Source organism: Gymnodraco acuticeps, unplaced genomic scaffold, assembly GCF_902827175.1.
Source record: "Gymnodraco acuticeps unplaced genomic scaffold, fGymAcu1.1, whole genome shotgun sequence".
Taxonomy (NCBI): Eukaryota; Metazoa; Chordata; class Actinopteri; order Perciformes; family Bathydraconidae; genus Gymnodraco; species Gymnodraco acuticeps.
In genome coordinates, this window is record NW_022991354.1 from 49,005 (window position 1) to 74,028 (window position 25,024).

At 42.3% G+C, this 25,024-nt stretch overlaps 2 protein-coding genes across 2 annotated transcripts; one reads left to right on the top strand and one right to left on the bottom strand.

Moving 5' to 3' along the window:
• Positions 1-428: 428 nt before the first annotated feature.
• Positions 429-20,688, bottom strand: gemin5 (gem (nuclear organelle) associated protein 5). Its single transcript, XM_034240649.1, has 28 exons — positions 20,432-20,688; positions 19,104-19,258; positions 18,730-18,911; positions 18,161-18,300; positions 17,896-17,994; positions 17,381-17,513; positions 14,701-14,866; positions 14,151-14,363; positions 10,880-10,965; positions 10,408-10,490; positions 8,943-9,079; positions 8,117-8,190; positions 7,586-7,767; positions 7,297-7,436; positions 6,004-6,175; positions 5,695-5,898; positions 5,546-5,602; positions 5,336-5,455; positions 5,129-5,224; positions 4,695-4,832; positions 4,239-4,386; positions 3,867-3,986; positions 3,518-3,728; positions 2,861-3,127; positions 2,536-2,698; positions 1,276-1,765; positions 854-941; positions 429-681 (listed from the first exon to the last, which is right to left on the bottom strand). The coding sequence occupies exons 1-28, from the start codon at positions 20,571-20,573 to the stop codon at positions 520-522; spliced, it is 4,368 nt and encodes a 1,455-aa protein (XP_034096540.1). The 5' UTR covers positions 20,574-20,688; the 3' UTR covers positions 429-519.
• A 233-nt stretch (positions 20,689-20,921) lies between these two features.
• mrpl22 (mitochondrial ribosomal protein L22) lies at positions 20,922-24,825 on the top strand. Its single transcript, XM_034240647.1, has 7 exons — positions 20,922-20,992; positions 21,090-21,132; positions 21,994-22,129; positions 22,235-22,300; positions 23,162-23,239; positions 23,478-23,547; positions 24,529-24,825. Exons 1-7 carry the CDS (start codon positions 20,968-20,970, stop codon positions 24,735-24,737), a joined length of 627 nt encoding a protein of 208 aa, XP_034096538.1. The 5' UTR covers positions 20,922-20,967; the 3' UTR covers positions 24,738-24,825.
• Positions 24,826-25,024: the final 199 nt, after the last annotated feature.

The window sequence follows — 25,024 nt, forward strand, 5'->3', positions numbered from 1 at the left end:
AACATGTCTGCAATCTCGCATTTAAAATAAAAAACTAGGGCTGCAACAATTGGATTAATCAGTCAGAAGAAAGAACATGTATAAACTTTGTGCACAATTGCCAATTTATCAAGCATAAAAATGCCAAATATTTTCCATCTTTTTACATATTTGTTTTGTCAGTAAAATCTCATGCCATAAATTGTAAAGCCACACTACCTTCACTGCCCAAAGATATACAACATTTATTGAAACACTAGAACAGGGGTCTGTAACCTTTTGGAGCCATTTTGCCCCCTTATCCACCAATTTATTTTGTCTGGAGCTGCAAAACATTTGATAGCTTATACAGGTATATAACTACTGTTTTTTTGCATTTATTACATTATAGAAAACCGTTTACCTCTAATAATAATCGAATAACAAAAAAAAAGACTTTCAGGCTTTTCTGGAAGTAGAATCAAATAAAGTTTATTTTTACTCATAAAAAAAAAAAAGCTGTACAAAGGAAGTGCTTCTTTCAGTCTTTAAATGAAAGATTCAGGTAAGGAATTTCTGAGCAGTTTTGAGGACGGAGGGATCTTTTCCGTATTTGCGGAGCAGATCTTTGGCCTTTTGTTGGTGCGACTCTGAGAGAGACGAAGACTTGCTGATGTGCAGGAGAACCAGACAGCATTCAACAACATCGGGGTGAGGATACATCTGAGAGGGAACAGGAAAATGATTGAGTTATTAGAAATGAAACCCTTCTTAAATCACTTGATAGTCAGCTTGTTTGGTATTGATAGTTGTGTCGTTATCAATATTTTAGTATTGCACCGCAGACCTCTTTCAGTCATAACAACTTGGTTTTTAATTAACAATAATTAAATACCTTGATTGTGTTCGGCAGGTTAGCCAGCTGTTTCTGGTGTTCTGACATCTTGGTAGACAGAGAGAGCAGGGTGTCCTGCTCCTCAGGCCTGAGGGAGAGCACATACAGAAGCTTAATGGGACAATCCAACAAGATCAGCTGAACACTTGAAATGTTCAAAATGCTCCTGGAACTGCTGAATTTAATCACCTAGTATGTCATTACAAAGTGAACTAAATTAAGGCATAGTATTATGCCATAAAAAAAACGTCATGTCATTTGAAACTAGAGATTTAGACAAGCATAATTTTGGATACTGCATGTGTTAGAATTAAATCAGTAAATCAAAGAGTACTGAATGGTATATTTTATAGTTTCACAGACAAACATGATATGAAGAGACCCACGAATGTGTCAGTAATCATCAGTAACGGAGCCCTCACCTTTGCTCAGCATTAGCAGAGCCCTCTCTGCTGGAGGAGAGCTGCAGGGGCCTGTCTGCGGCCTCCTTCTCCCCAGAGTCCAGCTGCCCTACCTGGGCCCGGCTGTGCCTCAGCACCAGGGCTGCGATCCGCTCCTGGATCTCCCTCACTGACCTCTGGGAGGCCTGACAGGCGGCGTGACGCTCAGACAGAAGCCCATACGCAACGAGGTCCAAGTCATCAAATGTCCTAGTCTCCGGACTGACACTCTCCCCTGACTCAGAGACATCTCCTTCTCCATTCACCACTTTCTCCTCCACCTCCTCTCCACGACTGCAGTCAGCTAATGGGAGGGAACATCTGCTCTGGATCTGGGTGGGGTTGCTCCACCAGTGTTGGTACAGACGGTGGTAATGGACGAACGCCTCAAGACTGTCAGCAGCAGCTTTGGCTTCCTCCTCTGCGTACTGAAGTACTTTGGGGTGATTTAATGAACAAACAGTGACCTTACCTGGTGAAATGGAGAAAAAAATAAAGATTGGTGTGGCAGCTCTAGTTACAGATCAATCAAATGTATATATTTGGGCTGCATATGATGATTATTTCCATGATCAATTCATCCATTGATGGATCAAATCATGTTACAGCAGAAACGATTTGACATTTGAAAATGTATATCTGGTATTTCAAATTGGTTTAGTTCATTTCATGTGTACCAATTGCTAAAATCTCTTTTAGGCACTTTCAACATGAGTACAGTGACTGTCTCTCATTTGATCAAGCAGCAAGGACACTCAGATCCTCCAATGTTTCACTTTTAAAAGTGCATTACAAGAACACTGGGGAGGCTGCTTTCTGTTTTTATATCGCCCCAAACTGTGGAACCATTTGATCTTAGAACGGCAATTGGAATTAAAAAAAGTAAATTAAAGATCTTTTTAATTTGGCTTATACATTTGTAGTAGTATCACTGTTCATGTTTTATTGTTTTAACATATTTTAATTATGTTCCTCATTTGTTATCGTCATACTCTGTAAAGCACTTTGGGCTGCGTCAAGCATGAAAGGTGCTATATAAATAAAGTTTATTATTATTAAAGGGCATAACACTAAATTATGATAGGAACAGTGTCAAATCAACCAAAAACAGAAATCTTCTAGACTGATGTCTTGAGGCTTGACTTAAAAAACGTAAACATATTACTCTAGCCAAAATCTCAAAGAATTAAATGATTAAGAAAGAAACCAAATTAAAACTAGATTGATGGATTACAGACATACCGTCAGGGAACAGCAGCCTGCAGAGCTCTGCAGAGACACAGAAGTGTCCGGCGTCTCTGAGCCAGGCCACCGCCTGCCACAGCTCCTTTATCAGCTGCCCGTCATCGTCTGATAACCAGCTCAACACAGCACGGGTCAGATGGAGGGAGGAATACAGCTGAACCTGAGGACAAGGACAACAACAAAGACACACAACAAGATAGAGACAGATCAGGGAAATGGTTGAGGTACTTATAACTGATAAGACACTTCAATCGCTATCATTTGGCCACTTTAATTAGCACAAATTGTTTAAAATCATGCGAGTACTTTGAAGACTGTGCACCTGTCTGAGAGGAATGTTGGCGGTGGGTGTAGGACTCTCCAAAGACTTCAGCTCCTGCATAAGAGTTTTGACGCTGCGGTGTCCTGCAGACGCTTGTGAAACGCCAAACTGCTCCTCCCACACGGCTTTCACACGGCCATGGATGCTGATGTGACGCTCGCCTGGAGACGCCCACAGGTTAGTGGAGACGCAGGGCGGAGACGCAGCCTGAGGGTCTGCCAACATCACGGCCAGCAGCTCAGCGACACACAGATGCAGCCTGTGGACCTGTACAGGGTGGAAACACTTTATTAAGAGTTTATTTCAAAAAAAATTCAAATCTTTTTTTGACCCTATTCTTTGGATGTATAACCTGTAAAGTCATTTATTTGAGAAGATGAGCAGGTTTCTTTAAGATGCATATGGATTTTAGAGATTAGGAATTTAAATATACAAAACAACATATCATGCTCAAAATGCAGATTTCTCTTCAAGACCTGCCCAAAGCAATATTTAATAGGAATACCCAAAACATTTGCAGTGGTTCCCAACCATTTTTGCATGTCTTGTTGTAATTCAAGAAAAAGATCATCATCCTGTCTCAAACTGACAAAACAATAAAAGTTTTATTTTCTGCGCTGCAGGAAAGTGTTTCTGTGTCATGTTGTTTCCACTGACCAGCAGGCTCTCCTGTGAGCTCAGGACCTCCTGGGCTGCGGTCCAGTCCTGAGCGGCTGCCAGGTCCTTAGCGCACCGCAGCGCCAGCGACTGAGCCAGGGCAACCTCTCCGGAGATTCTGGCCAGACTGGCCGCGGTGCTCAGCGAGGAGACGTCGTTCTTCCTGGCGATAACTTTAGCAGCGTCGAAACTGGCGCCAGCAGCCAGGTAACTGGAAGACGAGGTAAAACAAACAGGAAAGGACACGTTTAAATAAAGTCTGCAATAGAGTTTTACATTGACATTAACTGGCAGTTAAATCACACCAGGAGTACGAGAAGACACTTTCAGGAATCCTTCCAGTTCTTACCATTTAGCGGCTGCAGAGAAATGTCCGTCCCTCTCCAGCACGGCGGCCCAGCAGGTGTACAGCTCCTTCAGGACCGGCTCCTCTGCTGGCAGCCTGGCTTTTACCAGGGCTATGGCCTCTCTGACGTAAAACACACAGATCTGTTCTTTTAGCATATAAACATCTTTGCCGTGAAAACCAGAAACATGGCTAGATCTGCTGCGAACAACTAGAAATGTTCAAGTTCTTTCATTTTACCCTCCATGCTGTAGCACAACAACATGTGCAGACCAAACAAACTGTGCACATTACTGTGTAGGTATTTGACCGAAGGCTAATAACAAAAATAAGTAAATAAATGCTCATTTGAACAAAAGGATGAAGAGAGGGAACCTGTAGAGCTTGTGAGAGCGCAGCAGGTCGATGGCTTCGTACAGCTTGTTGATTGACAGCAGGTGAGATGCTGCCTTCAGGTACTGCTCCTGCAGACACAGCTGCTTCACAAAGGCCTCCACTGTCCGGCTCCACACCTGGAACCCCGCTGGAGGAGGAAACACAGGAGTTGTTGTAATGCCTGGAAGCCTCCTAATGTTATGTTGTATACGATTTAAACATGAATGAAGCACCACATTGATGCTGCTCATAGAGTGAGTGTGGAAGGGTCTGATTTACAGCTTAATGAGATGTAATCAGTGCAACTTATAGTCACTCTGTGGTGTGCCTTGATTTTATCGAAGAAAATGGACTTAATTAAAGCTTGAGTCTATTTTTTTTGCTCTACATCAAGAGAACGTGTCAGTGAGTGTTAGCTAAAGATACATGTATATCCAACATAGCACAGGTCCTAACCCATGGGAGCGAGGGAGAGCAGGTGGTCATTCAGCTCTCCTTTCTCTGTGGCGAGCTGCAGCGCCCCCTCCAGGTCTCCGCTCCACAGCCGCAGGTATACCACTGATTCAAAGTGACCCGCCTCTACATGACCCTCCTCTGAAGAACAAGAGACAACGGATACAATTACTTCACTGACAGAACATCTGGAATCTCACTTCATTCAAGGGTCATTTCAATATTGCTGATATAGCTCAGTGATTTATATCAGGAGCACATGAATCTGGCAGTGACTGTGTGTATCATGCTCAGGGTATCTAAAGTGTTCAGGTCTAAGGAACAGCTAACTTGTGTTACTATAAACAGGCAGCTTCAAGTACAGGCAATAACGGCCTGAAAGATATGCACATGCTTTATTAACGTATCTGTGTTAACACAAGGAAATAATGACATACCCTCTGCCTCAAACATGCGGTGCAGAGCCTGTCTGTCAGAAAAGAGGCCCAGATAGATGTGCTCTCCCTGGCCTGGGACACACCCTGCAGGGGGAGCTGGAAAACACACACACACACACACACACACACACACACACACAGTACAGTAAATCGAACCGTCTTTCTATGTATTATAACAGTTGTGCGAATCAATCCTCTCTGTCTTACCACTGTTGTGTTTGACCGAGGCCAGAGTGATGCAGTCTTGCAGCAGATCCTCTTTGGGCCGATGGTCCATGGCGGTGCTGACGGGCAGCATGGAGCGAGGCTTCTTCTTCTTCAGCAAGTCTGGAGAGAATTGCAGACACACCCATACAGTTACATATAAAACAGATGCAGACATTCAGCTGAAGTTGTTTTATGAACTAGAGCACGTACCTGGTTTGTCTTTGCTCTTTACGGCAGTGAAGGATTTTCTTTGCGTCTCAATTATGGCTGAAACAACATTTCAGAATTAAGTTGGCTTCACTTTAAAAAAGGTCCTACAAATCTTACTTTTGTTAAATCTATAACTACAACTCTTTTACCTGATGGAGGTACGGAACTGCTTGTTGAGCTGACTTCATCTTCCTCATCTTCACCAGACAGCTCCTGGGCTTTCACCGCCTTCACTCCTCCTGTAACTGAACCTCCGTTCATCTCTAGTGGTGCGGCACCTCCGGCACCTCCGGCCCCCGACACCTTCTTGTTGTTCTTCTTCTTCTTCTCCTTCAGGTTGACCATCTTTTTCCCTGAAAGGATAAGCATGTGAACGTTACAGTCAGTTCGTTTCACTAAAGTCCAGAAAGAGAGAGTTGGAGGTTGGGATTTATTGGTTTCCCAAGACAGATGTTCACCTTTAGGTGGCTTTGTAAACTCTTGTGTGGAGACCTTCCATTCATGCAACGTGAAGTCCTTTCCTCCAGTCCAGATCACATCTGGATCCACAGGCGACCAGTCCACACACAGCAGGAAACCAACGTGACCGCGGTAGTTACAGATAGCTGCTTCCTCCAACACGTCCCACACCTGAACAGAAGAAAACAAATCAAAGAAGGTTTAAAATCTGAAAAGAAACAATTAAATGAAACGGGGACTTCAAATCGATAAGAATGTCTAATGCAACAGTTGACATTAAAGGTCACCTATTATGCTAAATCATTTATAGAGAAATATGTGTCCCTTCTGAGATTCTGAAAGTTTCAAGAAAAAATATTTGCTCTCTTTTTCTCCTGTCATTTACATAAAAACCTGAAAATGAGCCGATGAGATTTTGGTCACTTTATGATGTCATAACGTTTTTTTGGCTTGTGTAACCATTAGCCAATAACCAACCAAGGTAACCCCCCCCCACCTTATCACCTGAATCTCCTCCTAGAGCACCATTGTGTTCGTTCTAACCAAATATCTCTCAGAGGGACGTGGGGAGGGGCTCCTTATTATCATCTAAAGCAGTGCTTCTCAAAGTGTGGTCCGCGGACCACTGGTGGTCCGTGAGCGCCCCCTAGTGGTCCGTGAGTATATTGGTAACATTTCACATTTTAAATAAATTAATCTATTTCAGTTTTCCGCACTCTCGCGGGAATATCTCCGCAATGGAGCGAGCTTAAGTTAAGCTATATTCAATTGCATGATATAGCCCAGCGCAACACCTTCGTCACACATGTTGCCACTTGTTTGTACCATTTTCAGGCGATTTGTAATCTGTTCTAGAAAAACGATGTGTTTTTGGATATTTGTGGAGTTAGGGGGTCCGCGAGTGTTTTTTTTTAATTGGTTAAGTGGTCCTTGGTATGAAAAAGTTTGAGAAACACTGATCTAAAGTAACAGACAGAGAATCAGCACTTTTGAAACAGGGCTGAAACAGAGGGGATTATGGGATGCTACAATGATCTGTTTGGTGTTTGGAGCCAACCCCTTCAAAGACATGTTTTGTATATATCTGAGACCTATAATAAATTGATGAAAAACAGTATAGTAGGGGACCTTTAAGAAAATAAGTCTACTTATTCAATCAAAGGTAAAGCGAAGTCCAAACCCTTAGAAAGGTGGCAGACAGATTCAAGAAATATCCCTACAGTTTTTGGTTGATTCAGACTGAGTTAACCATTATCATGGTTTTATGCACATGATACTGGCCTGATACTAACCTGAGCTGTTCCATCATATGAGACGGTGACCAGCCGGGCTTCGTGGTGTGGACTCCAGACCATACCGGTGATTTTAGCGGTGTGACCACACAGCCTGCGGTACGGCTCTGTCAACACTACAGGGCTTTCTGGAGGATTCTCTGTGCAGAAAGGGAAACAGCATGTAAATACCTACCCAGCTTAGAACATCTTAAAATGATGTTGAATATTATTATTTCAATTCAGAAAAAAATACAAGCTCTTACAAATGATGTAGGACTGACTGAATAGTATAATTTGCTTGGCCAACCTATGATGGAGCGGAGATCGTGCACGTAGACAGTGGCGTTGCTGGAGCCTGACGCCAGGAGGCCGTGCAGCTCCGGCGGGGAGCTGTGGTCGTGATGCCAGCGCAACGTGTTGATGATCTTGTGGTGCTGCTGGATGCTGCACAGAAGCTTCAGACTGGGAGCCTCATACACATCAATACACCTGTGACAGAGAGCATGTGTTATCAAGCATTGGAAAACACACAGGAACCACAATAAAAAAATGTAAGTAATTGTAGTTCCAAGACCAAGTGAAAACTAGTAAGGCATGACAAAACGATAGAGACGGTTATAATATCAACACTGGATGACACTACACTCCTTGCCGAACAGCCAGATTTGGAAAGCAAACTAATTAAATGTGTTGTCCTTTTACATACATAATGCATTACAAAACATCACAATATACTAATTAGCAAGGTCCTAACTAGCCAGTATTTTTGTATGAAGACCACACAGAGTAGAGAGGACCTGACAGGCTGATTGTTCATTATGAGACGGTCGTCACTCACCCGTCCTCGTTGCCGATGGCAACCACTTTCCCATCTGGCTTCCAGCTGAAGTCTGTGTGTGGAGACAGCTTGTGCTGTTGGGAAGCAGAGCTCATCTTTATGACCTTTTAAAATCACCTCTCTTTCTATCAGCAGGAAAACATAGAATAAACAGTCGAAGCCAGGAGCGCCAACCTTGGTATTAACCTCGATTAAAGCTTCATCACAGATAGAATAAACAGATTTTCTCATGTGAGTTTTTGATTGATTGTTTCTTTCTGTTGGTACATAGGGGTCGAAGTAGTGATCATCTTAGTTGGACGAACCACTAGTGCTCTCATACTATAAATCACTCCTTTCTTTGCCAAGAGGCTCTCTCCTGTGCCTTGTAAAATATTTTCCTCAAACTACCCGTGCACCCCCCTCGCTACTGACTTTACTGATAAACATATCTAATCAATTGTTTTTCCTTTTCTGTGTTTACTATTATTTTCCTCCTGTTATCTGTCTTCAGCCTGCGTCACTATCTCTTGTAATGACTTCATAGCCAGATTGTGACGCTGGTTTAGTAAAGGCTTTCTGAAGTATGTGCATGGATATCAGAGGACACAGAGATAAGATAAAAGGGACTTATAAAATGATTACAGGAACACTGCACCAATCTGAATATATAATAATGACTAAACTGCTCATCGCAGTGTCAGCAGCATGAAAAGCAACTAGTACCCTGAACAGTTCAGTGCGTAAATCATGGTACCAACCCACATTTAAAAAAGCATTAACTTCTAAATCAACCACATTAGAACATGTTAAATGGCCCAGAGAATTCCATCATCACCCCTCTCACCTTGATGTTGTTGGTGTCTCTGATTAGCTTGTCGATGTCCGCAGCCTCTCCACTCAGTTTAGACGGGTCGTGCTGCAAGATGGTGCCTTCCCCGGCGCAGCTGTACAGGCTGTAGGACGGCTTTCCTCCTGCGGCACCTGAACATCACAGACAAACACAGTATTAGGGTCTGACGGGTGGCGCAGTGGTCTGTGCATCTGATCATCAGATCAAGGGGGGTGCTGGGGAACTCCAGTTCGAAACCCGCTCCTGCCGCCACTGCGTCAGGCCGTTGTGTCCTTGGGCAAGACACTTCACCCAGATTTGCTCCTGTGGGTAATGTCCACAGTACATGTATGATATCAATGTGTACTTGTAAAAGCGCCTCGATGACTTCGAGGCGTGAAGATGGACGGCGTGGCGCAGTGCGCTGTGCAATGATCATCAGATCAAGGGGTGAAACCCGCCGCTGCTGCGTCTGTAAAGCCGTTGTGTCCTTGGGCAAGACACTTCACCTGAACTTGCTCCTGTGGGTATTGTCCACAGTACATGACCATTGCATGTATGATATGTGTATTTGTAAAGCGCTTTGAGCATCTGGAAAAGCGCTATAATAAATGTAAGTAATTATTATTATTATTATTAACTTCGTGTCATACGCTTTTTATTGACCTTTTGGTTTAACTGCTCATAGGGGAATTACACAAAACACATTTCATTGAAGAACTTCTTCCTGGTTCAGCTTTGACTAATTGTATTCTGCATTACAGAGGTTGATTAAAATACATGACACTTTTCAGAAATGATTGATCACAATGACTCAACGTGGTTTATTTAAAAAGAACAGTAACCTTTCACCTAAACTATATTCTGGCAACTACCTTAAAAATGTAGATACAAACTAAAGTGTGAACCATTCAGTGTGTTTCAGTCTGGTTACTGCTGAAGTTGAAATATATTCTGGAAACCCAGCTAAAAAGGCACTCTACATATAGTCACTCTGCGTTCTCAGGTCTTCTTGTAAATAACTATAAAAGTAGTGTGACAGTTGATAGTCTTCAGATATCCAGAGACGTAAGAAGCATTTGGCCCTGATTTTCCTCTGCACCACTATTTTAAATTTAGCTTGGGGATCTAAACCAATGGGATCCCAGAGCTCCACCAGGAACATGAAGAGAGCCGAGTTGGTGTCAAGGCATCAAATACGCTTTTTCTCTAGTGAGTTAAGGAGCAACCAGCTGATTTTTGGATCTATGGATTCGAAGCCGAGCGATTGATAAGCTCATCAAAATGTCAGCTGCCGACAGCTGGTGAAATGAACTTCCTATGTCTAGATTTCCGCACGAGCGGGAGGTGAGCATTAAGTGTTTTTTTCCAGCTTTTTGAATTAAGGAGTTAATTACAAATAATATCCCAGGAGTTTTTTCCTGAGTCAGAGCGTTCACAACAAGCAGCAGGAGGTTCTTCCAGTTCATTAGGAGCTTACCAAACGACATCGGGGGGACTGGGGGCGCCCAGGCCAGTGTGTACACCGTTTTTCTGTGATAGGAACTCGATATCTGAGGAGGCCTGGGGGGAGATGAAGCAGAACAAATGGAGAGTCAGCCATACATGACATAGATACCTGCAGGACAATGGGACTCTGGGGAGTTTGGGGATTATGGGACAAACCCACAAGAAAAACAATGGTTTAACCTACAGAAAAGTCTTCACACAAAGTCCAAGTCAGAGCAATTGTCTCTTTGAGCAGTTAGAAAAATCATATCCATCGTCATTTTGATAAAGGTCCCCTGTGGATTTTTATTGTAAACACTAAGGTTTTTTGTTTTTGTATTTCCTTTGGACAATGAGGAACTGCAGGTACAAATCTACAGTAAGCCGGGTGAGGTTGACCGTGTGGAGGTGTGTTAAAGTGTTGGAAACGTACATAACTTAAAACTAAAAATCTGGAATCTTACCTATTTGAGAACACTTCGTAGATGCCAACTTTTCCATCATCTGTTCCAAAAGACAAGGATCCTTCTTTTTTTGGGTGCCATGCCAGCTGCAGTGAATCAGAATCAGAAACAGGTTTATTGCCAGGTAGGTTCACACATACGAGGAATTTGACTTGATGCCATGGTGCATACATAAAATACAAAACAAAAAATCTTTAAGGACACCGTAATAAAATAGTTAAATAGCAATAAAATAAAGCAGTAATTTACATGGAAATAGAATGCTATGAATGAATTATAGGATATAAAATATGAAATATGAAACAAGAAATATGTGCAGTGCAACATTGTGTGCATTAATGTAATGCATATAGAGACTATGTTGTGGCTGAGGTAAGTGTCAGTGGGGGGGCCGGGCCTTGTTTAAGAGGCCGGTAGCGGAGGGGAAGAAACTGTTCAGGTGGCGAGAGGTTTTGGTCCTGATGGACCGCAGCCTCCTGCCAGAGGGGAAGGGGGTGAACAGTTTGTGTCCAGGGTGGGAGGGGTCGGCCACTAGCTTCCCTGCCCGCCTCAGGGTCCTGGAGGCATGCAGGTCGTGGAGGGGTGGCAGATTGCAGCCGATCACCTTCTCTGCAGAGCAGATGACCCGCTGCAGCCTGCCCTTATCCTTGGCTGTGGCTGCGGCGTACCAGATGGTGATGGAGGAGGTGAGGATGGACTCGATGATGGAGGTGTAGAAGTTCACCATCATTGTCTTTGGCAGGTTGAATTTCTTCAGCTGCCTCAGGAAGAACACCCTCTGCTGGGTTTTTTTTCATTGCCCAGGACCTCAAATGGGAGCAGATCATCTGCTCCCATTTGATGGTGCCCAGGAAGCGGAAAGACTCCACAGCAGTGACTGGGGAGTCACACAGAGTGATGGGGGTGGGTGGGGCTGAATTCTTCCTGAAGTCCACAATCATCTCCACTGTCTTGAGAGCGTTGAGCTCCAGGTGGTTGTCCCCACACCAGGTCACCAGATGGTCCATCTCCCACCTGTAGGCAGACTCGTCCCCACCAGAGATGAGTCCGATGAGGGTGGTGTCGTCTGAACTTCAGGAGCTTGACAGACTGGTGACTGGTGGTGCAGCTGTTGGTGTACAGGGAGAAGAGCAGAGGGGAAAGAACGCAGCCTTGAGGGGAACCGGTGCTGATGGTCCGGGGGTCAGAGACGTGTTTCCCCGGCCTCAAGTGCTGCTTCCTGTCAGACAGGAAGTCTGTGATCCACCTGCAGGTGGAGTCGGGCACGTGCAGCTGGGAGAGCTTGTCATGCAGCAGAGCCGGGATGATGGTATTGAAGGCGGAGCTGAAGTCCACAAACAGGATCCTGGCGTAGGTTCCTGCTGTGTCCAGGTGCTGGAGGAGGAAGTGAAGGGCCATCGTTGTCAACAGACCTGTTGGCTCTGTAGGCGAACTGCAGGGGGTCCAGTACGGGGTCTGTGATAGATTTTAGGTGGGACAGGACAAGGCGCTCAAAGGACTTCATAACCACAGAGGTCAGGGCGACGGGTCATTTAATCCTGTGATCCTTGTTTTCTTGGGAACCGGGATGATGGTGGAGGTTTTGAAGCATGCTGGGACGTGGCATGTCTCCAGTGAGGTGTTGAAGATGTCTGGAAACACCAGAGACAGCTGATCAGCACAGAGCTTCAGGGTGAAGAGGGAGACATTGTCAGGGTCAGCCGCTTTTCTGCTATTGAGTTTTTTGAAAAGTCTGTTTACATCCCTTTCATTTATCGAGAGAGTATTTGATGTGTTGGGGAGGTCAGTGGTGTGGGAGAGTGGGACACTGAAGGGGAGGGGGACGTCGAGGTGTGAGACCGAAGCTGTTGGGATGTGTCATGGGGGATGGTGTCAGGCCTGAACTCTTTGTCTTCAAATCTACAGTAGAACTGATTCATGATTGTTTGCAAGGCGTCAGTCGTTCATGGAGAGTGAGGCTTTTGACTTGTAGTTTGTGATCTGTCTTAAGGCCCGGACACACCAAGCTGACACCAAATAACTGACACAGACGGACCCCCGACTGTTGTATCGTCTCACGTCTCTGCGTCTTGGCCATGTGTCGCACTGGAACACACCGCAAATACTTCAGCCGACGGCCAAGAAGCACATCAACAGGGCTTGTTGTTGTTGAAACTCACCCTGGTGCGTGTTGGTACACAGCTGTCCTCGCAGAAGCTGATGTATGACGTCACAGCCTCTTCATCCAGACTTTGAGTAGCAGTCCTAAACATGTCCCAGTCAGTACAGTCCAAACACGCCTGAAGTTCCTCCATAGCTTTACTGCTCCACTGCCTAAATGTCCTCACTACAGGTTTACACAGTTTGAGTTTCTGCCTGTATGCAGGAATCAGGTGTGACCCAGTGCAGCGCGGGGGACAGCGTGATAGGCTCCAAAATATTCCCCTCTCTGGTGGGGCATTTAATAAACTGTTTGTACTTTGGGAGTTCGTGGCTGAGGTTGCCTTTGTTAAAGTCACAAAGAACAATAACTAGGCAGTCCGGATAAGTCCTCTCCACACACAGGATCTAGTCGGCGAGTGTGCGCTGCGCCTCCTGCACGTTCGCATGCGGTGGGATGTAAACACCAACCAGTATGAATGAAGAAGACTCGCGTGGGGAATAAAAGCGTTTGCAGTTGATGATAAAAGTTTCCACAGTGGGAGAACAGTGCTGCAGAATCACTGTCACATTGTTGCACCAGCCACTGTTTGTGTAAAAACATATTCCTCCACCTTTTGATTTGCCAGAGAGCTCCATATCATATCCGCTCTGAACAGCAGGAAGCCTCCCAGCTGCAGCGCCAAGTCCGGAATCGATCCACACAGCCAGGTCTCAGTGAAGCACAAAACACAAAATGAAGAAAAGTCTGTTTCGGAGGCGCACAAGTGTCCCGGCCCGTTTCCCTCTCCTGTGGCGTTTCAGTGCTCGGATGCACGTGAGGGAAATTTTTACAAGAATGTCCAATAATTCCACGGAAGAACAGAGAAAAGTGGGAAAGTAATCCGCTGAAGTTGTTTCTATAATGTTTAGGAGCTCTTCCCTAGTGAAAGAGTTTGGTGTACTGTATGCAGCCATCTGCGGCGCCATCTTAGTATTGAAAGTTTCTCAATGCACTAAATCTTATATTTATGTCATGTAAGAGTTGTCACAGTTGTTTAAAATGGAGGATGCTTCATAGAAAACAAAAAAATGGAAGTTTAATGTTATCATTATAATCGTCTCCACAAACATCCTGATAGTCTCATCTTACCGCTGTGACCTTGGACTTGATGCCCTGCCAGAAGGACCGGGTGTCGTACTGGTTCTGGGTGGTCAGTGTGTTCCACACCCGGATCATGTTGTCCCCGACACCCAGCGCCAGACTCCCTGTTCCCACAGGGGAGAAGGTCAGGGCGTAGACGAACCCCCCCAGGGTGGGCAGAGTCCAACAGCAGTCCAGAGAGGCCAGGTCCCAGCATTTAATCTGGAGAAGAAAAAGTGGAAAAAAGGTTAATACTTAAACATTGAACACATTGCTTGCAACAAGACTAGAATTTGTACCCTTTATTAAACAATCATTAAGTTGCAAATACGCTCCTGCACAGGCCTTTTGTTTACATTGAAAAAGTCTCAGGTCTTTGATTTCAGCTAATGAAAAATGGGAGCACAAACAAAAGTGTTGCCTTTATATTTTTGTTCAGTGTATTTTATACAAGGCTCAACAACCAGGTAAGGATGAGAGGTGCAATTTCTGTACATGAAAAAATTATACAAAAAGAAACACATTTCCGTTATGTGTAAGAGCAAAGACGGTGACTCACCTCTCTGTCCATGGAGGTGCTGATGATCAGCTCTCTGTCGTCCTGCAGGTGAACTGAACTCATGTTGAAGACGATCCTGTTGTGGTTCTGCCCCTCTGATGATGTCCCCAACAGAGTCCACCTCTGCTTCCCTGTCCGAGTTAGGTCCCAGATCACCAACTCACCACTGATAAGACACACGCACACATTTATTTACACACAGGAGTACATGTTTTTGTCTCATGCATTGTCCCTTTCTACTACGCTGTGTGTATGTTCTTGTTCCACGATTATGGTTCATATCAGGGCTCGAGCTTAAGGACGTCCCGTCGTCGGAGAAAATAGTGTCGGGGAGGATAACAAATAATTTTGGGACGAATTTGGGATGAGAGTTAAAATAAAAATACCCTGCTAACTCTACTACAAACGGCGATGGAAATGAAACCGACTGCACGTTTTGTGTAGCACACAGTTATTAAATCTCCTTGTCAACATAAACACACACGCACAAAACATTTAGCATCCCGCGAAATACATACACACACACACACAGTACGTAGCTACAGCTGTGCCTCTGGCTGTCAGCCAGCTACAAATTCCTGGCCCGCAAATTCGCGGGTCTAGCTATGTACTGATTGTGTGTATTACGCGGGTTGAGTGATGTACAATGGCATCCCGTGGAGGAATTCTGAAATGTTGTACCGTTACATCACAAAAACGCACAGCAGAACCAGACCCTGGAGCGCCGGCCTCTTTATTTACTTACTCCTCTTCATCCCCTATGGGTAATAAGGCTGAGATGAGAACTCTCCATCGTATTTAGTCCTTAGCAATATGCTGCGCCTCTCCCTATGGCCTCTCCCCATGTAGGGATGGGTACCGAGCCCCTGGTATTAAACGGGCCCCGGGCCGGAATTATTAAAGACAGTGGTAATGTTAAGCTCCGACGTTATCGGACTTTTTATCGGTACTGGTCATATGTATTATTGCTACATAAACATTATATCGCAGTTTTAGTTTCGACAACTCCGTTTCTAATATGCAATAAGACTACAACATGCATCTATGATGTATTTTCGAGCTTTCCAATCCAGACGAGATCTCTCTCCCGTCTGTGTGCGAGGGGGGCGGGCAGTTTGTAAAGGTCTCCATACTGTGTTACAGACTGTTATCCTGGTTAGTGGTTACTCTGGCCTTTGTTTATGTGATTCACTGATTTACTCAAATAAAAAGGTTGATGAATTATCATCTAATGATTTGTATGATGTTTTATTTATGTTAAAGGTCACTTTGAATGATTTTAACTGCACCGCGGAACGTTTCTCACTGGATGAGTTTCTCACTGGATGAGTTTCAGGCGTACCGATTATACTGGAGCACCAACTAACGTTCATGACTTCAGATAACAACAAACCACAGTGAACAACAGTGGGAAATGTTGTTTTAAAAAACGGACGGATGGAAGCGTCGATAAGAGCACGGTTGTGTGCAAATTATGCAAAAAGGAATTTGCATATCACCGCAGCACATCAAGCCTCAAGTATCACCTCAATGCAAAACATATAGCAGCTAGCGTGGAAGCTAGCGTGGACGTTAGCCTCTTTTATCGCGTTCACACCAAAAAGAGCCGGTACTAAAATTAGTTCATGAGAACCTTTTTACCCCCACGAAAGTCCCTGCTAGAGAGCAGAGAGCCGTACGAAAGCAGGGACTTTCGTACGGCTCTCTTGTGAGAAAAGAGCTATATTTCTGATTGGCTGGGCGGATTGCAAACCACGCCCCGTAAAACTCCCAAAAAGTTTTGTGAAGCCGCCATTTTATCATCCTCGCATTAGCATTATTAGCATTAGCCCAGCGCAGAAACGCAGAGAGACTAACTTATGGCAACACAAAATAAAACATGGGAGCGGTGGAGATGAGGAGGTGTCGGCGTTCTGGCGATTTACTCGGAAGGCTGCTTTTACTGAAGCCAGTCCCCAACTCCGGGGACTTCCGGCCGGGGACTTTGGGCGGCAGTATACGCCGTGAAGTGGTTTGCGGCCTGCCAGTAAACCCAAAGCAGAAGAAGAAGAAGTGACGTCAGCGGCTTCATTTGCCTAATCCACCCCCAGGTTCAAAGAGTTCTCATGAACCTTTGTGGGAAAAGTACTGCGGTGTGAATGCGCCTAATGGTATACTAAAATCCATGTGAAAAAAATTGCTTCTCACTGTTCTCAGGTCAAATATTTATATGTGATTAAAAATGCGATTAATTTCGATTAATTAATTACAAAGCCTCTAATTAATTAGATTAATTTTTTTAATCGAGTCCCAGCCCTAATAATTATATACACTTATATTCCTGTGCCAATTAATGATAAAAGCCAATAAAACTAAATGTTTAATTATAGTCTTTTTATTATTTATGTTCGCCAATATACTAAACAACGTGACCCTGATCTGAGACTGAGTAGACTATAAATAAAAGGCAAAGCATCTGCATCACCGTAAGATAATAACACGTATCTGCAATGTGACATTGATTCCTTACTGGAAGTAAAAACACCAGATGCTGACAGCTGGAAAGTTATTAATGAAGGGGTTCTAAATGCAAAATAACAGCTCCAAGACACAATTAAGTGACCACAAAACCTTGCTGTTGCCATGTTTTTTTTTTTTAAAGCTTTCTCTGATGTTCTAAAATGATAAGAACTGTGTGTACCCGAAGCAGCTGGACACCAGTTGTGTGGGTCGTCCCTTTGGCCAGTGGACGTGGAGCCAGAGTCTCTCCTTGACCCCGGGGTCAACTGCAGACCCTCTTTTTTTCAGATATGGCAGCTTCAGAGTCATCACACCTGCAGGGGAAAAATGATGAAAAAGAGGATTACACAAAGCAGAGTGATTTTTGATCCTCTCTGGATTTGAGTTGTTTTTTTCAATTTTCTTAAATTCTTGTATAAATATATATTTTATTATTAAGTCCTTTTTTTTTTAATCTGAAGTTTTACCAGTGGTCAAACTTCGAGTTTGGGAAAAACACGTACAGTTGTTGTATGTTAATGCAATGAAAAATAAATGTTTTCTTTTTTCTGTTCCTGAACACTGACAGGAGAAAAATATATATTGTTTTTTAAATTAGAAAAGAAAAACAAAATTCCTGGCATAAGGTTTAAAATATATAACTTGTAACAGTTTTTTTCACATAGACACCAATAATAGTCAGGCTGAATCTCTTACTTTTTCCCTTGGCTGAGCTCCAGATCCTCATTGTCTGGTCTTTGCTCCCAGATGCTAGATAGCAGCCCTTCTCCTCTCCTGCAGTCGCTCCACTGGTTGCTATAGGAAGCAAAGAACATACATATATGTGTTTACAAATATCTAAAACATATTTTCCATCTTAATGTATTTCTTTGTGGAGAAAAAGTGCACAAGGAAATAAAACATGGCTGCTACTGCATTTGTGAAATGTTGCTTTTTTTAAAAATGTTTTAATGACTGCTACCTTCAGTGATGTAGAGAGTGTCCTCGCTGGCTACAGGCGACCACGCCAGAGAGTGAATCTCATCTTCGTGTCCACGCAGACGGTGCATCACCTCGCCTTTCTTACTCACATCGATCAGCACGATCATCCCATCTTTGTACCTTGAGACAGGACGAAGACAGAACAGTCACTGATATGTGTATTACACTTTGGTTTGGCAGCTTAAGATTGAAGTTGAACAAACTTGACATGTTTCCTACTGTTATCCTCCCTGACACAGGGTCACTTCTTAGATTTGAAGAATACTTTTTTTTATAAACAAAACCTAAATAAATTAATGTTTAACAGATCCTAAGATTTTTCTTTTCCCGGAGCTTGAGAATAGATTTTGTTTTATTTTCACAGTTGAGTACAAGGGTTTCATAATCACAAATGTCTTCTAGTAATATTTTATTTATGATTATAAACAAATTAAGCCTAACTGAAACCTAATTAGTCATTCAGATTTGACATTCTGAATCATGTTTAAAGAAAACTACTTAAAGTTGTAAATCCAGCAGAGTGAACTGTGCTCTCTGATATCTTCTTACCCGACAGCCACAGTGCTCCAGGTGTGAGGGGAGCAGGTGAGGCAGAAGATCGTCCTGGGCTCTGGAAAGAAGCTGGTGGTGTCGCCGGTGTTGTACCAGTGACACACCACAACACCCTTCTCATCCCCCGACACCACCAGGTTTTTATCCACCGGAGACCAGTGCACCGCTGATACGGAGCTCTGTGTGTGGGAACAAAACTTTAGGGACATCCTAGTTATACTGTATAACAAAATATGTTTTAATCGTCAGGCTCTGGTGGAGAGTTTTTATGGTAGGCAAACAGCTGTTTTCAGTCTGCAGAAGGCACCAGGATATTGTGAAAATGCATCATTCCTCTTGTCATGACACAGAACAGGAAATTCAACACTCACCTGATGAGCTGCTGCCTCCCTTATAAGAGCCTTGTTGTCGGAGTCCCAGAAGCGAATGCTCCCATCAGTGGAGGAGCTGACACAGATGTTACTCTGCCCTGCATGCTGACAGAATGAAAAGCCGGACACCAAGTCTTTGTGGCCAACGAGCTCACCTGAAAACATAGAGTGTCAGGATATTTCATGTGTGTGAGTCTAATGAAATAATGTATTGAGCACCATAATGGGGATCATATGATCTAGTGTTAACTTGACCTGACTTCAGTTAACTGCTTTGAATTTGACCTCTCCTCTTTTTTTTTTAACGTTTTAAGGAATTTTATTTCAATATGGCCATCATCGTAGAAAAAACAAACTGACACATGGTATCAATGGTATGACATTGAAAATATTTTCTCCACAAACATCCTGCCATTTGAAATGAATTCAGTCATCTACTGACAAACCACAGAAATAAACACAGCACAAGCACCAGCATTTAGAATAAACAGTTCTGTTTTGGGCTGAGATATGATTTTAAATACATAAAAAAAACTTACATCATAGGTCTCATTTTACTGCAGTAAGAAAAAAGCAGCATTTCAAAAACAACTAAACAGACATTGAAAATGTAAAAAGCTTAATAACTGTAAGATGACTAACACACGATTGACAATCACCACATTTTTACACATGTGTATTTGCACAAAAGTGTACCCTTATGAGGTGACCCATTAACCGTCAACTCAGCAACTTTAAAACCTGAACTTAGTTAAAAGTTGAATAACCTGGATTCTCTCCTCTTTTTTATCTGTCACTTACAGGTCTCAACATATAATGGAAGTGCAGTTATAAAACACTGGAGTACCGAGGGAACTATTTAAAGGGACTTCAAATAGCTTGTTGTGTCTAATCAACAGCCTAAACCTTTCTTGAGTAAAAAGGGAAAGCGAATCGTGTTCTGCTAATAAATGACTTGAAGTAATCTTTTAACAGCAACATTCTAATTATTATCTCAGTATTACGCAGACAAAGGCGACAAGGCAAAAAGGGAAAAAAAGGTCTGTAACTTGAACTTGTGAAGATTTAAGACAAATATGTATTTGTCGTTTTTGGGATTGATCACCTGGCTCTTTATGTTCCCAATCCAGCCAGGTGATCAGATATCTGTTCCCTCTTTCAGTTGGTGAGTCCAGGAGCTGTAATCATCACACCTGAGGATATCTGATCACCTTGATTTGGACCCAAAAACACGCGTGCAACATAACTTTTACCAAAATAGAATCCAGTGGATAAGTGCCAGACTGACCCTGTGTGTATGTGATGTCCAGCAGTGACAGTAGACTCACCTACAACTCTGCAGGAGGATGCAGACACATCAATCAAATAGATGATGTTTTTGGCTCCGACGCCCAACAAACCACTGCTGCTGACGTCACTGCTGCGGGAGCAGTACCAGTTGGGAGAGGCGGGGAGCGACCTTTCATGCATGACGCCTCAGAAAGTTTAAATTCAACTAATTTACGAATAAAGTATGATAAAGGAAACCCCAACTTCTCACATGCTGCCTGCACTGTCGTAGCAAATACACTACCGGCCGTGTGGCAAGCGTGGTGTCGTAAATTCAACCGGTGCCAAGTACGGAATCCTAGTTGGGTCAAACCATTTCGAGTTGGCTAGTTTATCATTGTACAAATCCTTTCTATATATTTTTTGCAACACGACCATTAACATTTGTTGTCATTCATTCCTTTTTTAAACTTAAGAATGTATAATAAAATAAAATGTGTCTGATACGCAGTGAATAAAGCAAAACAAATATCTATGTTAACTCAGTAAACATCACTGCCGTCAAGTGAACACTGTAGTGTCGCAAAAAAGAAATATGGCGACTGCAATGACAGGACGTGGTAAGACAAATTCAGCCTTTTAACCTCAAATGTACAATGTTCTGACACAAATGTGTCCCCTTATGACGTTTTGACGGAACATTGTTTGTGTTTTCAGGTATGGCTTTCATTAGAAGTATATCTGGGGTGTTGCAATCACGGTAAGCACATCGCCATCTCTGCAGAAGGACAAATATCTGTAGACTGGTTTAATTAGCTATTATAATAAACACATCTACGTGATAATGTAACGTTGTGAAATACAGAACTGCACTGTGTGTGAGCAATGTTATGGTATCTTGTTTTATCTCGGAGGAAAAGTATAGACATTTTATTTGTAGTCCACACATAATACCACATTAACAATGTAAATGTGTTTGGCCATTTCACCTTCAGATTGTTGTCATTTCAATGAACTTTAATGACTAAATGAACAGAAGCTGTGTTTTTTGTTTTTGGTATGGTGTGGTAACCAAGCTCCGTTCAGTGTAGCTATACACTTAATCATATTACCTTCCAAACATATATTACATTATTCTGAGATGTTCCAAAACACATTTCATACTGTGAATGTAGAGCTATCTTCTGAAAATAAGGGGCAGACCTTTAGCACCTCCCAGATGGCAGCACTTATTTTATAACGTGTGCCAAATAATGATTCTATCTAGTGAACGGTGATTAAATAAATATAGGGATTGGAAGCCTATTATTTTGGATGAATACTTAATTGTGTTCCTCTTATTTTTATTAAGATAAGATGTACTTTATTGATCCCAATTTGGGAAATGTTTGGGTTGCAGCAGCATAAAAAGACAAGGAAATGTACATTAGAGCAATTAAATGAATATAAATAAGCAATTCAAATTGTAAACATCTCAAATATAAATAAAATGGCATTAAAAAAAGTAGAAAATATACATGTTGATACAAATTTACAGTAACATGTTCATGAATGTCTGAGCTTGTACACCACACAAATGCAATTACATTTATTTGTTCAACTTTCTTAAATGTGTCTCCAGGTTACAGGCTCTGGGTGCCGGTCCTCTGCAGCTCTCATGTCTGCACACGAGCACGTCACTGGAATCAAAGCACTGGGAGAGGAACAACCTGAAAATATTTCCACCTCAGAAACCAGATGAACCTCGCCGGCCAGCAGTAAGTATTTTTCTCTGCTTTTAATAATTATACATAATGAACTGTTTGGATGTTGTCTCTGTGATGTTCAAACACCTGAATACTGTGGTGTGTTTCTTTCTCCAGGAGGTTTACCACAGCAGAAGGCAGATTAAGTACAGCAAAGACAAGATGTGGTACCTGGCCCACATGGTGAGAGTGGTGGAGTTTCCTTGTCAATATCATATATTCAGATGACCAACAAAATCAAATGCCTGACCTAATCCTGGCTACAAACAAGCAAATGCAGAGATGCCAGTTGATGACAGTCATGTCATTGAAAGTCAGGGCATTTTATCCTAGTAACAAGTGATTCATGTATCCAGGGATATTTAATAATTATTTCTTAACAATGTGAGAAGTATTTTAATCATGTTCAATATCTTATCTCCATGGCTGCAAAACCATGGATAGATAGATAGATAGATGGATAGATAGATAGATGGATGGATAGATAGATAGATAGATGGATGGATAGATAGATGGATGGGTAGATAGATAGATAGATGGATAGATAGATAGATAGATAGATAGATAGATAGATGGATGGATAGATAGATAGATAGATAGGTACTTCATTGATCCCAATTCGGGAAATGTTTGTGTTGCAGCAGCATAAAAAACACAAGGCAATGTACATTAGAAAAATTAAGACACAAGAAATAAACAGTCCAAAAATATTTCAGAAATATAAATAAAATAGCATTACAAATTAAAAAAGTTAAAGAATATAAAATAAAATGTGTGGAAATACAAATGTCCAGTAACAAATATAATGCAGGATATTATTGTGTAACACTGGAGTACTTTTCCCCCCGAACTAGGCCGATGGGTCCTTTTACACAGTTCTCAGTAATTTGCAAACACAACGCTAGATGCCGCCAAATTACCCTTTAAGTACTAGTATACTGCAGTTACAAAGGGACTTCCTTCGGCAGTGCTGCGCCTTGCTGTCATAACAGTTGGGAAATGTTTAATTGTTTTTCTCATCTCACTGTTTGTTCTCCCTTACAGATCAGAGGGATGAGCATCGATCAGGCCATTGCACAGCTGCAGTTCAACGACAAGAAGGGAGCAAAGATCATGAAAGAGGTTTGAAGCTGCACATTCACTGTTAATTACGGTTGGCCAAGATTTGGGTTGAATACAATTATACACCACATTCTTCAAAACATATTTAATCACATTCCTGTATTTTCATTTCATTTTTAAATGTTCACAGCTCATGTCTTTTTCATTAAGTTGTTGTGTATTCATACATTATTCTAAAATGACTCCCCATCACACCAGATGGAGTGTATTTATGGCTGTCACTGCTTTGTTTGTTCAGGTTCTTGAGGAAGCCCAGGAGATGGCGGTCAAAAATCACAATGTAGAGTACAAATCCAACCTGTATGTAGGTAAGTGTCTGCAGCACTGATGGGTTTTACTGTGTAAACAGCATCACATTATTAACACAACATGACCTCCGGTGGTTGTATTGCCAAGTAAAAAGAACAAACACTTGAGTCTGCACAACAAATGTTGGTGCTGTGGTTTTTAATTAACATGGGGGCTAATAAGAACGGAGAGATAAGAGGTTCCAGTGAAAAACAAAATAATGAAACATAAGGCGTAAGCAACAAGATACAAAAGCAGGTACTTAACAAGATACAAGACTAGGTACAAAAGACAATAATTGGAAAGTGTGTACAAGTAGCGGGAATATAAATAAATCAAACATTATAATAAATGTTCTTATGAATTGCTGTTCTTTGATTAAATGTATAGTTCAACAAGACATTTGGAGTAAACTGAAATAATCTTTTTATCCCATGGATTTACGTTCAACATACATTGTTTACAGTATTACTTTTTTATCGAGTAGTCTTTGACATCCTGTTGACTCACAAGAAAGAAAAGACGGAAAGACAAAACAATTACAACATATTCAGTATGATTTGGTTTTCAAGCTGTTGTACTAAAGATGCAGGATATATTTAAATATGTAGAATTGAATTTGTAAAGACTTATCCATACAAATAGAGAACATTAGCTTTTCCCTAATTATTTACTTGAAACCTTATTAGTTGTCACAGACTTTCAACCTTTGTGCCTGAAGCAAGAATTCAAAATTCAGAATTCAGAAAATGACCTTCAGTAAATACAGGTCTTCTTTTTTCAAAGCAGTACATTCTTTTGAGTCCAGATGTTGTGCTGTGTGAGTAATTTATGTGGAGTAGAGACGTTATTACAGATAAGCCTAAACTGGGCACAATCTTTGTTATTTTCACCGGTTTTCATTCAAAGTCACCTCTACAAATTAAATGAGTATTCTCTACCATATCTCTCTCTCTGTTTATCTCACACCCTCTTTTATCACACCCCCTCCCCTCCTGCAGCTGAGTCCAACTCTGGCAAAGGGAGGTACTTGAAGCGGATCCGTTACCACGGTCGCGGGAGGTTCGGCATCATGGACAAAGTGAACTGTCACTACTTTGTCAAGCTGGTGGAAGGCTCACCCCCCAAAGTGGAGGAGAGGACGAGCTTCGACCAGGCCAAAGAGTACGTCGAGTACCTCAAGAGCAGAACCATCGTCCACAGCCTGTAGACCTGCTGATAGGAGGATATTTCACATGATATTTTTCTCTGTATGTGTGTGTGTCATTTGACTTTTGTAAATAAAGCATAAAACTTTACTTATTTTTTGTATTTTGTATAAATATATAGAATATAAATATTATTCCATCAGTAATGCACTTTAAAATTATCTGATGACTAGTTCAGTCAGAAATCATAAAGCCCATTTAAAATACATGAATTGTGTAAGGTTGCATTCGGGAGGTTGCTTGCCAGTTTCAAGTTTATTTATTTGACAAGCCTATTCCAGCTACCTTG